General features: G+C 35.4%; 1 protein-coding gene across 5 annotated transcripts; it reads right to left on the bottom strand.

Annotated features, from left to right (window-relative positions):
* Positions 1–415: 415 nt before the first annotated feature.
* On the bottom strand, positions 416–11422 carry LOC107961715 (importin-5). 5 transcript variants are annotated; one of them, XR_005928778.1, is made up of 21 exons: positions 9970–11422; positions 9517–9720; positions 8480–8584; positions 8328–8393; positions 8078–8242; positions 7417–7491; positions 7170–7324; positions 6746–6881; positions 6231–6300; positions 6012–6139; positions 5847–5903; positions 5247–5432; positions 5022–5114; positions 4805–4890; positions 4654–4720; positions 4510–4576; positions 4301–4437; positions 3895–3986; positions 3719–3785; positions 911–1230; positions 416–789 (listed from the first exon to the last, which is right to left on the bottom strand). XR_005928778.1 is itself a non-coding variant. In XM_016897791.2 (21 exons), exons 1-20 carry the CDS (start codon positions 11179–11181, stop codon positions 933–935), a joined length of 3330 nt encoding a protein of 1109 aa, XP_016753280.2. In that variant the 5' UTR covers positions 11182–11422; the 3' UTR covers positions 416–789; positions 911–932. The 5 variants fall into 5 exon arrangements, 3 of the variants coding, with proteins under 3 accessions (XP_016753280.2, XP_016753281.2, XP_016753279.2); XM_016897791.2 differs by having other exon boundaries at positions 911–1094; XR_005928779.1 differs by lacking the exon at positions 416–789 and adding an exon at positions 2859–2991 and having other exon boundaries at positions 974–1094.
* Between the last annotated feature and the right edge of the window lie 330 nt (positions 11423–11752).

Genomic DNA, 11752 nt, shown 5'->3' with positions numbered 1-11752 from the left:
CCTAAAAGCTAAAATTGAAACCACATTATAATCTTTATTAAGTCAATCCAAAAATAATAATACCATATAGATCTTTCATCATTATAAAAAATTATTTATATTTTGGCCTTTTATAATATATATAAAAAATTGTTTAATTATTTCATTTTATAAAAACAATTACTAAATCAAAGCCGAATAGTATATTAACCCTTTTTATTTAGGCCATTAAAGTCTCCATACTATGGCTATATTACAATACCAAAATAGTTTACAAGTTTGGACTTTTGAAGTGCATTGACCCAATGTCAGACATCAAATCCTAAGACTTTGCATGGCGAAAAAACCCAAGAGAGGCAAACATTGATTCTTTTCTTCTGTTCAAAGCAAAGGAAACAAAATACACCAGCAAGAGATAACATTCGAAAAACCATAATTCAAAAAAACATCCATTTTGTATTTTATTGCTAGCTTTTTAAGATATAAAGGAAATTGCAAACAAAGAATAACCATTCAAAATTTCGGTCCACAACTCTGTAATAATCACAATCGAGCAAAATATTTTGTGCAAACTGAAACCGAAAACACATTTGACACCAAAACTGCTACAAATGACAACCCTAAAACCTCAGGCATTTACCCATAAAAGAAGCAAAAATGCTCGCAAACCATAAAATCACATTATTCTTCTTTCCCAGACTCAATACCCCGTATTAAAAATCGACACTTGTAATATACACATCCTACCAAGTAAAGATTCATTTCAACCGCTCTGACGACTTTTTCACACTCACTCAAAGCTTCCCCTGCCTGCGAGTAAAACATCATGCATAAACAATGGGAACCTTCTCAGGAAAAAGAATTGGTAATAAATATGCTTTCAACACATGGACTGGATATTGCATTCCTTCAAAACCAGAAAGATAGATGCCTGTCAATGTCTGGCCGATATACTATGAGGAGAGCATGGACTGCAAGGCAAGCTGTTGTTGTGGCTGCAAGGACGACCAAGTTGAGGCCAATGTTGCCGCTGGCAAAGTTTGCTGAAGCTGCCTCAGTAAATTCACCATCCTACTTGCAGTTTGCTCTGTAGCTAGATCCTTACCACATAGAACCTACAAGAACAGTAACCATCTGTAAGAGAACCCACCCAAAGGCTTTACTTCACCCCACAAAAGAATTCAGTGTTTGATCCTTCCAAAGTAGTTATTTCCTTATTTCATAGAACATGCACCTTACTTATCTCCCACCCTATGCAAAATGAAGGAAAAGCGTGGTTATTTATGCTCATGTTGGAGCATCAAAAGCCAGATAGGTGGGACCAAAAAAAGAAAAGCAAGGGCCTAGTAGCCATGTATGATACGGATACTCGAACAGAGTCATAGTTAGCCAGACAAGAAGTTTCCTATTTGTTTATAAAATACAACAGTGCCTCCAATTGTCTGTCTTTGGAGGTGAAAACAATTAGGAGTTAATTTATTAAAAGAAAAACCACAGCATAGGCTTCACATGAAGACTAAACTGAGGACAGGATAAACTAAGATAAGAAGATGGATTGGTTAGGCACTAACATCCTATGTTGATGTGTGGAAATATTAAGAGCAAGATATAGTTTTTATCCTATAGCATACATGATTAAATTCTAAGATAGAGATTTTTTGCCATCCGACAAAATTTACCACCAACAAATAAGATGAGTTCGAACTATTTACATTCATGAAGAACCAAAAGTGATACAATTTCATAAACAGTGATTTTTTTTACAAAAGGATGCTTTTCCAACTAATAAATGCCTGACAGTTTGTAATTCTTCATGCACTATTCAAACATAAGATTCACTTGTTTCAAATAACTTAGGTAATTCTATCTGAAAGAAAAGACTAGGCTACACAAATAAATTATTACAGATGAACCCTGGTCGCCAACCAAAGAGTCCAGCACTTTACAAGCCACACAATCACATGGCAGTTAGCACTAGAATATTCTCTTAATTGCACAAATTTACCACTGAAAAATTCCAAATAGGAAGCATAGTACACCCATAGCATTTAATTTTTAGAATTATTAAGGCCCCCTTTAGATGGCCAGTTAGCTCCAGTGATGTCTGGTTAACAGCATAAACTGGACTGAAGTGTTTGGAAAACAACTTCAGTGAGAAAGTGTACTATTATTCACATCACCTCCAAATTGATCTTTCATTTCCACCGCAGCTTTCTATTTCCTCTAATACACTCACCTTTTACACATACTTTCTTACTTTTGAAAGACGATGGTAGTTTATTGTGTCTTAAAATTGGTATTTCACTATTTATTTTGTTATTTAAAATTTGCATAAATATTTTATAAAACATTAATTAATAAATAAATACTTAAAAACGAACATGTAGATCTATTTTTATATGATAAACTAAGAGCAAAAAAATTATTATATAATTATTACAAGTTAACTCGAAAATAAAGAAAAATATATTGTTAGAAACAATATTATCATTAATTGAAATTTATTTATTAAAGACTTTGATATACAAATAATTTAATAGTTTGTAATTATTAATTTTAAAAGGCTTAAAGCATGATTTGGCCCATAATATATCACTTTTCCCACGGTACCTAATCTTTTTTCCCCAAATTAGTAACTTAAATTACATTTTATTACCAATTCAATCCAATGACGTTAACGATGTTGGAAAAACTGACTGACATGTGACCTAATTAGAACAAGCTACATAACACCTCTAACCAAATGCAACACAACATGCGATTTCCCTGTTAATGAAATTTGATTAGAAGTACATCTTGGCTTTTCAATTAGACTGAGATGTTGGACAATTAGCTCGTGTAACTTCTGAGGGGTAAAATAACAATGTGAAAATACCTACCATCCAATCCCATGGGACGGAAGATAATCCTCCCTTTTTGATCAAAGTACTTCGGAAGTCCTTGTATTATATAACATAGGCAATTTAGTCCAGCTACCAAAATCGAACCAATTTAATCTTCATACTTTTAAACCTAAGCAAAAAAGTAAAACCACTAATGAAGTTAATCTGAACTGTTAAAAATTGCTGATGTGGCTGTCAAATCCGGAAATGTTAATAATGGCATCGAAAAAATAGAATGTTATTTCAATATTATGTGGACAAAAGAAATCATCAAATACATTAGAATGACATCAATATGTGGTATTTTATCCACATATTTTAAAGTATTTGATTTTTTCTTTTACCACAACATATTAAAATAATATATTCTCCATGTCAGTATTCAAAAAATCATATCACATCAGAACTTAACTGCCACAACCGTAACTTTTAATGGTTCACGATAACGCAAATAGAAATTTAACCTGTTTGCTTAGTTTTTGAAAGTATGAGGATTAAATTGACTAGTTTTATAGCAGGGGGCTACTAAATTGCCTCAAATGATACACTGCAGACTTCCCATATACTTTGATCTCCCCTTTTTGAAAAGACTAAACAATCCTATATTAAAAGGATGACTCATCCAATTTTGAATCCAATCCTCCCATTTAAGTGTCCAAAAGTAGGATAGGATGATGGTTATCATACAAGTCCATTATCTTGCACCAAAGACCACCTAAGTACCATAATGATAAAACAGATAGATTGCTATACATAAAACTTCCATTTCTCAGTCAATTGTTTGTTCAGAACAAGCAATTCAAACAAAGCCAGCAATTGGTTAAGACGAATTTAATGGAGCAACTTGAAAATTTTACCTCAGCAAACACTGCAACTATCTTAGGAAGATACTGATGGTTGGGACCCAAAATTTCACTGTCTGACCTGAAAACACATTAGAAGCATTGTTTGATAATCAGCAGTAACAGCATATTGAAACAAAATAAACAATGAAAATCAGATCAGTGGGGTCAAAACAACAAAGCTGAGTTACCTCTCTACCATTGAACAAAGTTGTTCATGAACAACTTTGGCTTCTATCAGATCACCCTTTATCGGCAAGCAGTTTAACCATGCAGGAACAATCTACCAAACACAAATGGGTGTGTTGAAGGCAACATAAAGAGAACAGAAATAGACTATCAATATAAGCATAACACACACAACCAGCATTACTTTCGTGAAAAATGCACTGCAAAATTTACTCAGAAAAGGTACAATTACAAAATCACTGAAATCCATCTTAATTTCTAGAATGGTTTTAACAAGAAGACATTTGGAGACTTGCAAGATAGCTTAGGAACGTGCATGTATTTAATCCAAAGCACAGATCCAATCCTTCCATATCAAAACATCTACTTATTCATTAACTTGGAAAACTAATTTTATTGATTGCATACCTGAGTTGCATCAATACTGTCGCGATGGAACAGGCATATTTTTCCTAAAGCAGAAACAGCATTATCATATGCCATTACGTTTTCAGGTTGCAAAGCATTGGGATGCCGGATTACAGCATTTAACCTTGATAGAGCCTCTGGAATGTCAAAAAGAAAAATGTTATTCTTGGGGGGAGGGGGGACCTTACAGACAATCATGAAAATTTTACCTCCTACAAGCGGCTTAAATACAGGTCCACCAAATTCTGTACAAACACCCAGTCCATACACCGCTGCCTGAAACATAAATCACTGAATTAAATGGAAACCTCAACAATTAAGGTGCTTTAGACACCGAAAGTATATGTACAGACCTGTCGCACATCCGGATTCTCATCATTGCAAGCCTCCAATATGAAAGGAAGATATGTATCATAATATCTGTGTCAATAAAAATATAGCAATTGCATTAAATGAAAAATCTCTATGATGATAATTCATATAATAAATTCAAGCAGAGCATACTTTATAGCTGCCTCACGGCACTGCTCAGCAACATCGTCAAAAATACAAATAGCAATTCTTCTTTCTTCAGCAGTCTTATCTTTCCCCTGTATTTCAGACACAGATGAGAGAGGGCGGAGTGACAATGAAATTGGAACACTTCAGGAAAGAAAATCTTCTTTTGGCTTTTCCTCAAGAACTGTAAACTGACTACCGAGACAAATTTCTAAGAACTTACCCACATAGGTGTAAGATATGAAGATAGCTCATCAAAGAAAGGCAAGAAAGAGGCTTTAAATGTTTTGACCAAAGTTCCCAAGATTTCTCCCACCTAGAAGCAGAATGCTCATTACATTAAGAAAGATGGGCGTCATGATTCAAAAAAATAAGACACACACACATATACACACGCTAGCTTGACATTTAGGTGCAATATAACCACATATTTTATTTGAAGACAGACTTGGTCAAAAACTTCTTCCTCTTGCTCATTCTCCTCTTTAATCAATTCTCCCTCCTCAGCATCAAAGTCTTCAGCTTTGGCTCTTTCAGCTCTCTCCCTTTTCCTGCTTGCACTAGCTGTGATTACTTGTTTTATCTCATCCACAATAGATCTAACCTGGCTTTCATCTAAAAGTGGACCAGAGATCTGAAGAAGAAAACGCTCATAAATTTTAGTAGAATTACACTTTTCTATGATATAAATGATGGCAATAACAAAAACACAGATCAGACCAAAGAACTTGTCAAATGTACTCATACATGCCAATTAAAATAAAGGTCATGAATGGAACTTTCTCAATAGCTTGACTACACATATCAACCTAATGAGACAAGGAAATTACTGGTCTACAGTTTTCAACGAAAATCAATATGTGATGCTAAACTTAGGAAATAGTTCAACTTATAGCCCGTAGTGAAATACCAAAATTAAGTTCAAGTAAGTTCCCATGTTTCAGTTATTAAAATAGATTTTTACTTCTAACCATCCGTTGTACCACAAAGCAGAATAATTTCAGACAGATGGCAATCAACAAAAGAGACGCTATGTAATTAACTTAACCTGTATGCATTCATTCAATGCGTCCAACATGCTTGCACATATTTCTGTATCAGGTTCCTGCAAGAATAAGACACAATTTTAAGTACTTCATCTATAACAAGTGACACATCAACAAAACAATTAGAGCTTCAATAGAAGCATATTTTAAGTGTAAACAACAATAACCTTATGTAATGCCTCCACAAGAGCCGGAATAATGTAATCAGACAATTGCTTCACATAGGTCTCATTACGCCCTTGAGCCATTCCCTTCTCCACAGCTAATTTTGCAGAACGCAATAACTCCGGCATGGCTAGAATAAAATTGAAATATAGGCAAGGATAGAATTAAAAAAAGCCTAACTTGAAAAGAAAGAGTTAAGTAACAGAAGTGTTTGCTCATACCTGAAACAGCAGCTTTTCTAACTTCCTCATGGAAATAAAATTTAAGAAGAGGAACTAAAGTTGGAGCAACCTGGATCATATGTTTGTTAGTATTAATGTTCCTAGAAAGGATAGAATGAAAATGATGCAGGAGCATCTAAGTTAGTTAATTATTTACTGTTTTACGTTAGTTATTGGAGTTTATTTGTTAAAAATTATTTTATTAAATATTTAATGAGTTATGTGATTAGGCTAATACTCTTTGTGAAGAGTTCTAGTTTAAACAGTCTACTAGAATGTATGATTTGTTAAGAGTTTTACCATAAATAAGCTGGACAATATTTACAGCCAGATAATCATTCTCATTATTTTTCTTTGAATTATTATAAAGAAATTAGAGGTTATCTATAACCCAAAGTTTTCTAGTGTTCCATCTTTCCTATTCATTTGTTCAGCCCTATTAATTTAATTGTTGTTGTTTTCTCCCCTAAACCACATCAGATAACCCAATACCAATACAATGAACTGAAACAAACCTGTTCAATCCATGGAAAAAACCCTTCCTTCAACTCATCGGCATAGCAACATAGCATGTTACATGCTGTAGCCTTCTCCTCCAGAACGCTTGTCTTGATCCCAATTCTTTTGTCCCCAAGCGTAATGGTTTCCATACTGTGCAAAACCAGGATAATCTTACTATTAACACCAAATAACATAATGGAACAACAAGCTATTGCAATAAACCAACCACAAGCCATAGATGAACACAACTAAGCCCAAGACTTCATGTGATGTGTCTGTACATGCTCAATTGTGTGTGTTTTAGCAAGAATAGAGAAAAGTAGAAGAGAGAGGCAATAGAGTTTTCAAATACATACAAATGAGTTGGGAGGGTAAGCAAGATGCCAATGCATGTATCAATGGCAGAAAGTAAAAATTAAAGTAGTAACAAGGTATAACCTTTCATCATCGGAGTCCTCTATGTCATTATCTGAATCTGCAGATGTAATAGTTACATCCGGCTTAAGCTGAGCAGACTGAAGAAGGGGAGGCATGACAACACTCATGTAAGGGAGGAAGTCTTGTCCCAAACACTTGCAGAGTCTAGCCCATGCCTGTAACAAGGATATATTATCATAAGCAAGGATGAATAAACATACGAGCAATATTATGATAGTTTTACACATTTCTGGTACTATGAGCATACTTGCAGCATGTAACTTGTCGTTGGATCATCTGTTTCCATTTGGGATCCTTGCAATGACATAAGCACTTCCATAACCTTACAAGGGAAAAAAAGTTGTGAAAGTCCTTTCAATCTTTGATAGAAGAAGAATCAATATAACTGTACCATATAATGAAAAGTAAACAAAGAACAATGAGAAAAACAAAAAGAAATGAACGTGCTACAAGTCCACAAGTTTGCTCATAAGGGTGAAGGTGGGGTCTATACCAAAAAACAGAAGTGTACAACAGTGGTTATGCATTAAACTTCTTCAGGTATAGGTCATATATAAACTTTTAAGACAATGGAAACAACAATTTACAGTTTTTTTACAGTCATTCTATAAAGATACACTTGAATAAGATTTATTTATCAACTGGGTATTCAAAAGAAAAAAGAAACAAAACTGAATCACGTTCAAGGAACAAGAAATGCATATTTTTTTTCTAGGCTAGAGAACAGAGAGTGCATAATTGCTCCAAATCACACCATTGTTCTCCTTAACCAATGTCAAATAGTATGACTAAAGTCAAATAACTCAAAATTTCTATGATTGATGACCTTTTGAGGTCTAAAAAAATAAATATAAGAGTAGAAGTAATCAAATTGAAACCAGACAAGGTATTTCTATACGCATACCCACCTGCTTAGCATCATCTCTGAATTTCTCTTTTCCAACAGCCATTCCAACAAGACTAATACACTCCAGGGATTTGGCACGTAGCATACGATTAGATTTGTCAGTAGCATTTACCAAGATTGCTTTCAGGTAAGGCATAACTGCATCATAGTATTTTTGGAAATGCTCCTGCAACCCCCAATATCACTGGCCTGAATCACCCATATAAAAGATATAAACTAATGATCTAGTTTTATTTTGGGTAAAATTATACCTGAGATGAGTCGGCAACTGATGCCAAAGCAGTCAAGGCACCTTCTTGCACCATTTGTTTCCCATTCTGCATGATATATTTTATATTAGACAAAAAACAATAATCTAAAATAAAGTGAATTGATGGATTAGCATTTAACTCACTTGTCATACCTGTAAAAGTACAAGCAATTTGCTGACTATTCCATCCAAGTAAGGTGTTAAAATTTCTGGAGTGCAGTTCTCACTAAAGTTGAGTACAGCTGACGCAGCATGGGCCTGTTCAGACAAATTACATGACAAAAGAGTTATTCATATTATACAGTAAAATGTTGAGGTAAAAAAAAGGGACATAGAATAAGAATATTAAACTTTTACACAAAGAGAATAAGCTCGTTCAACTACATGTAAGTAGGCATATTCTATCCATCTATAAACTGGGACAGTGGAACTATCAATAAATCCACATCTACGTGAAGACTTGAAGATGGTTTTTTCTCCATTATCCACAAAATATTCAGGAGATTACACCTTCACAACCAGTTATGAGGCTCTTACAGTAAAGAAGCTAGCAACAGTTAACATCCAAGTTCTGTTTCATCTTTCAAGAATAGGTAGACATAGAATTGTATAACGAAATTTAAAAACTATTCCCATTATTTAAGAAATCAGTGAGTGTTAGAAAATTTAGATAACAACCACCAGTGAACTCTGATGAGTGATAAAATAATTCGATAGTAACCAGTTGAAATGTTCCAAACTGGAAAAAACATGTTAATTCTTATTATATAATATGAAATTTGTCAACTACAAAGATACCGATATAACCAAATAAGAACATATACACTCGGATATATTTTACCTAAAGCAAGCCACACAACCAGAACAACACCAGGCATATCCACAGACAACTTAAGAATCAGGTCATTATTGGAAAGGAATTGAATGTTGTTGGGTTCAGGGGAGAGAAGGGAGTGCTGATTATACCACAAAAACAGAGATAAAGATAGGATGAATAAAATACTCTATCTAAAGTGCAATGCATATTAGTGAATTATGTCACCAGCCTACAGCGAATTTCAGCTTGTTTCTCTCTACTTAAAGATTGAAGATTACATAAGCATCCACATCACAAAGTAAAAAAAATATTTACATACTTTCAAAATTATAATCTAGAATCATGAAAGCAAAATTATATATCTCGGACTAACCTGTACTCGTGGATTCTGAAAATCATCCATAGCGCCAGCTAATGCAGGCAATACTCTTTGGTGATATTGGTTTTGCAAATCTGGTCCTAAGTCGGTAGACAATTGCCCAATTGCATTAATAGCTGCCCACCTTACACGAGGATGAGAATCATGAAATGAGTTCAAAACCATGGAAACCACTTGTTCCAGATTTTTAATCATAACCTGCAAGTACAGCAACAAATAAATTTAAAAAAAGAAAAAGAAAATAAACATCTTCCTAATTTTTTACTCAACCATGAAACATAAGGCATTTTTTCCTTTCAAAGCTGAATTAGCCATGCCATTAGGCTATAAAAAAATATGTTTGAATCCACATGCACTAGACAGAATTCCACCCCATTGTTAGTAAACTTACAACACCATAAACCAAACTGAATAACCACATTAACAAACGATGATTAATAAGTGTACCTTGGCACACCCCTCAGCAATCTGAGCAAGGGCAATTAGTGCAGCATGATGCTTTTGCCACTCAGAAGCAGCCAAATAAGCAGGCAACTGCTCAGATGCAACAGGAACAATTGTGTTCCCACCTAAGGAAATTGCCAAACGATCCAAACACTCCTGTCCGACACTGTAATTGCTGGTCTCTCCAGCATCCTCATCCTCAGATTCTGCTGTGTGCCATGCTGCATCATCCTCAATATCTAACAGCATTCTCATCAATATTGCAAATAACCTACTAATAAATTGCGGCAACTTCCGCATCATTCCAGGAGCACGCTCCCTTGCTTCCGCCAAAGTCACCACAAATTCAATCGCCAAATGACGTGTCCCTTCCTCAAGAGATTCTGCCTCTGCAATCTGCAGCATCGAACCCACTACATCAACAAGCTGCCTCCTAAGAAACCGTGGCTCGGTACCTGCCAACTCGATCAACAACTCAAGTGCCTCCTGAGCAGTGGCCTCATTCCCGTTATTTAAAGCCTCTGTCAAGGTCCTCATCATTGCTGGCAAAAGATCCTGAAACCTATCCCGATCGGATGAGCTGGTCAAACATTGAATAAAGTTGATGACCGCATTCAACGCAGCAATTTTGACATCGGCATTAGAACTTTCACTCAGGCACCTCAAGAACACAGTGTGTAGATCCTTTATAAAAGGAGTCAACACATCCCCAATATATTGACTCAGCTGCGCAAATATCAAAAAAGCAGACTCCTGTAATTTAGGGGAATCCGAAGAGACACACTGAAACATAAACGGCAAGAGCTCTGGCCACCCATTCTCCGGCAAAATACTGGAAGCAAGCTCCGCAACAGTATCGCACAGCTTTTTAGATAAATTTTTGGTGGTTTCCACTTGGATTTGAGACAGAATCACGGATTTGAGGGAAGACTGTGTAGAAATGTTGAGGCGAGGCCAGATATAGGAGTCGTCACGCGTCAACAACTTACGGAGGAGAATAGCTGCCATGGCGCGAGTCTCGGGCTGAGTGCAGACTTGGAGAAGGTGGGCGAGGCGAAGGCAGAGGGCGTCAGGGTCCGATTGCTTGCATAGATTAAACAAGGCCTCAGCGTGAGAACGTTGTTCGTTTGATGATGACATCAAGTGGGAGACTAGGGTTTCAAATGGAATCGGGTCAGGTCCTAGGATGAGGGCGAGCTGCGATTGCTGGTCCATGGCGGCGAAGGAGAAGGAGGAGGAAACGGAGACGGAGAAAATGATGAAATTGATTCCTTTGTCACCTCTTCGTTAATGCTTTTGCTCTGTGTTTTGTTGGGCGTCTTCTTGAGTGGGAGTGTGGGGGAAAATAAGGGATTTTAAGAGAGAGAAAACTAGGGCTGACAAGAAAAAAAAGGGGGCTGGATTAGCTGTAATTTTACGTGTCATGATTATTAATGTGAGTACCCACTTCCTTTCTTCTTTTCTTTTTTCATTTTTGGAGGGAAAAATAAAATACTTACTCCTACAATCCTACTAAACCACTAACGGGATGTCTGCTGTGAGCTTTGGAAAAAAAAAACTTAGGACGGATTTTACCCATTCAACAAGGTACAAGTTAAAATTGATATATTTTCATATTTTTTTGGTATTCTCTAGTAATAATTGGTATAGCTTTATAATTTTTGTAATTCTTCAAAAATTTCGATAATTTCTCATCGGTTTTAATATTTCCTCGTCATTGGCATTTAATAGAATTTTTTAATACGTTCTAATAATTTTCGAAATTAAGATTTGATACGAGAAATAA

This window comes from Gossypium hirsutum, chromosome A06 (assembly GCF_007990345.1).
Source record: "Gossypium hirsutum isolate 1008001.06 chromosome A06, Gossypium_hirsutum_v2.1, whole genome shotgun sequence".
NCBI lineage: Eukaryota > Viridiplantae > Streptophyta > Magnoliopsida > Malvales > Malvaceae > Gossypium > Gossypium hirsutum.
This window is presented reverse-complemented; position numbering and strand designations above follow the sequence as displayed.

Coding starts and splice junctions, on each gene's coding strand:
- LOC107961715 (XM_016897790.2), bottom strand. CDS start 11,181: ATGGACCAGCAATCGCAGCTCGCCCTCATCCTAGGACCTGACCCGATT. Junction 8,394..8,479: donor AATTGCTTGTACTTTTACAG/GTATGACAAGTG, acceptor TATATCATGCAG/AATGGGAAACAAATGGTGCA. Junction 3,987..4,300: donor ACAGTATTGATGCAACTCAG/GTATGCAATCAA, acceptor TGTGTTTGGTAG/ATTGTTCCTGCATGGTTAAA.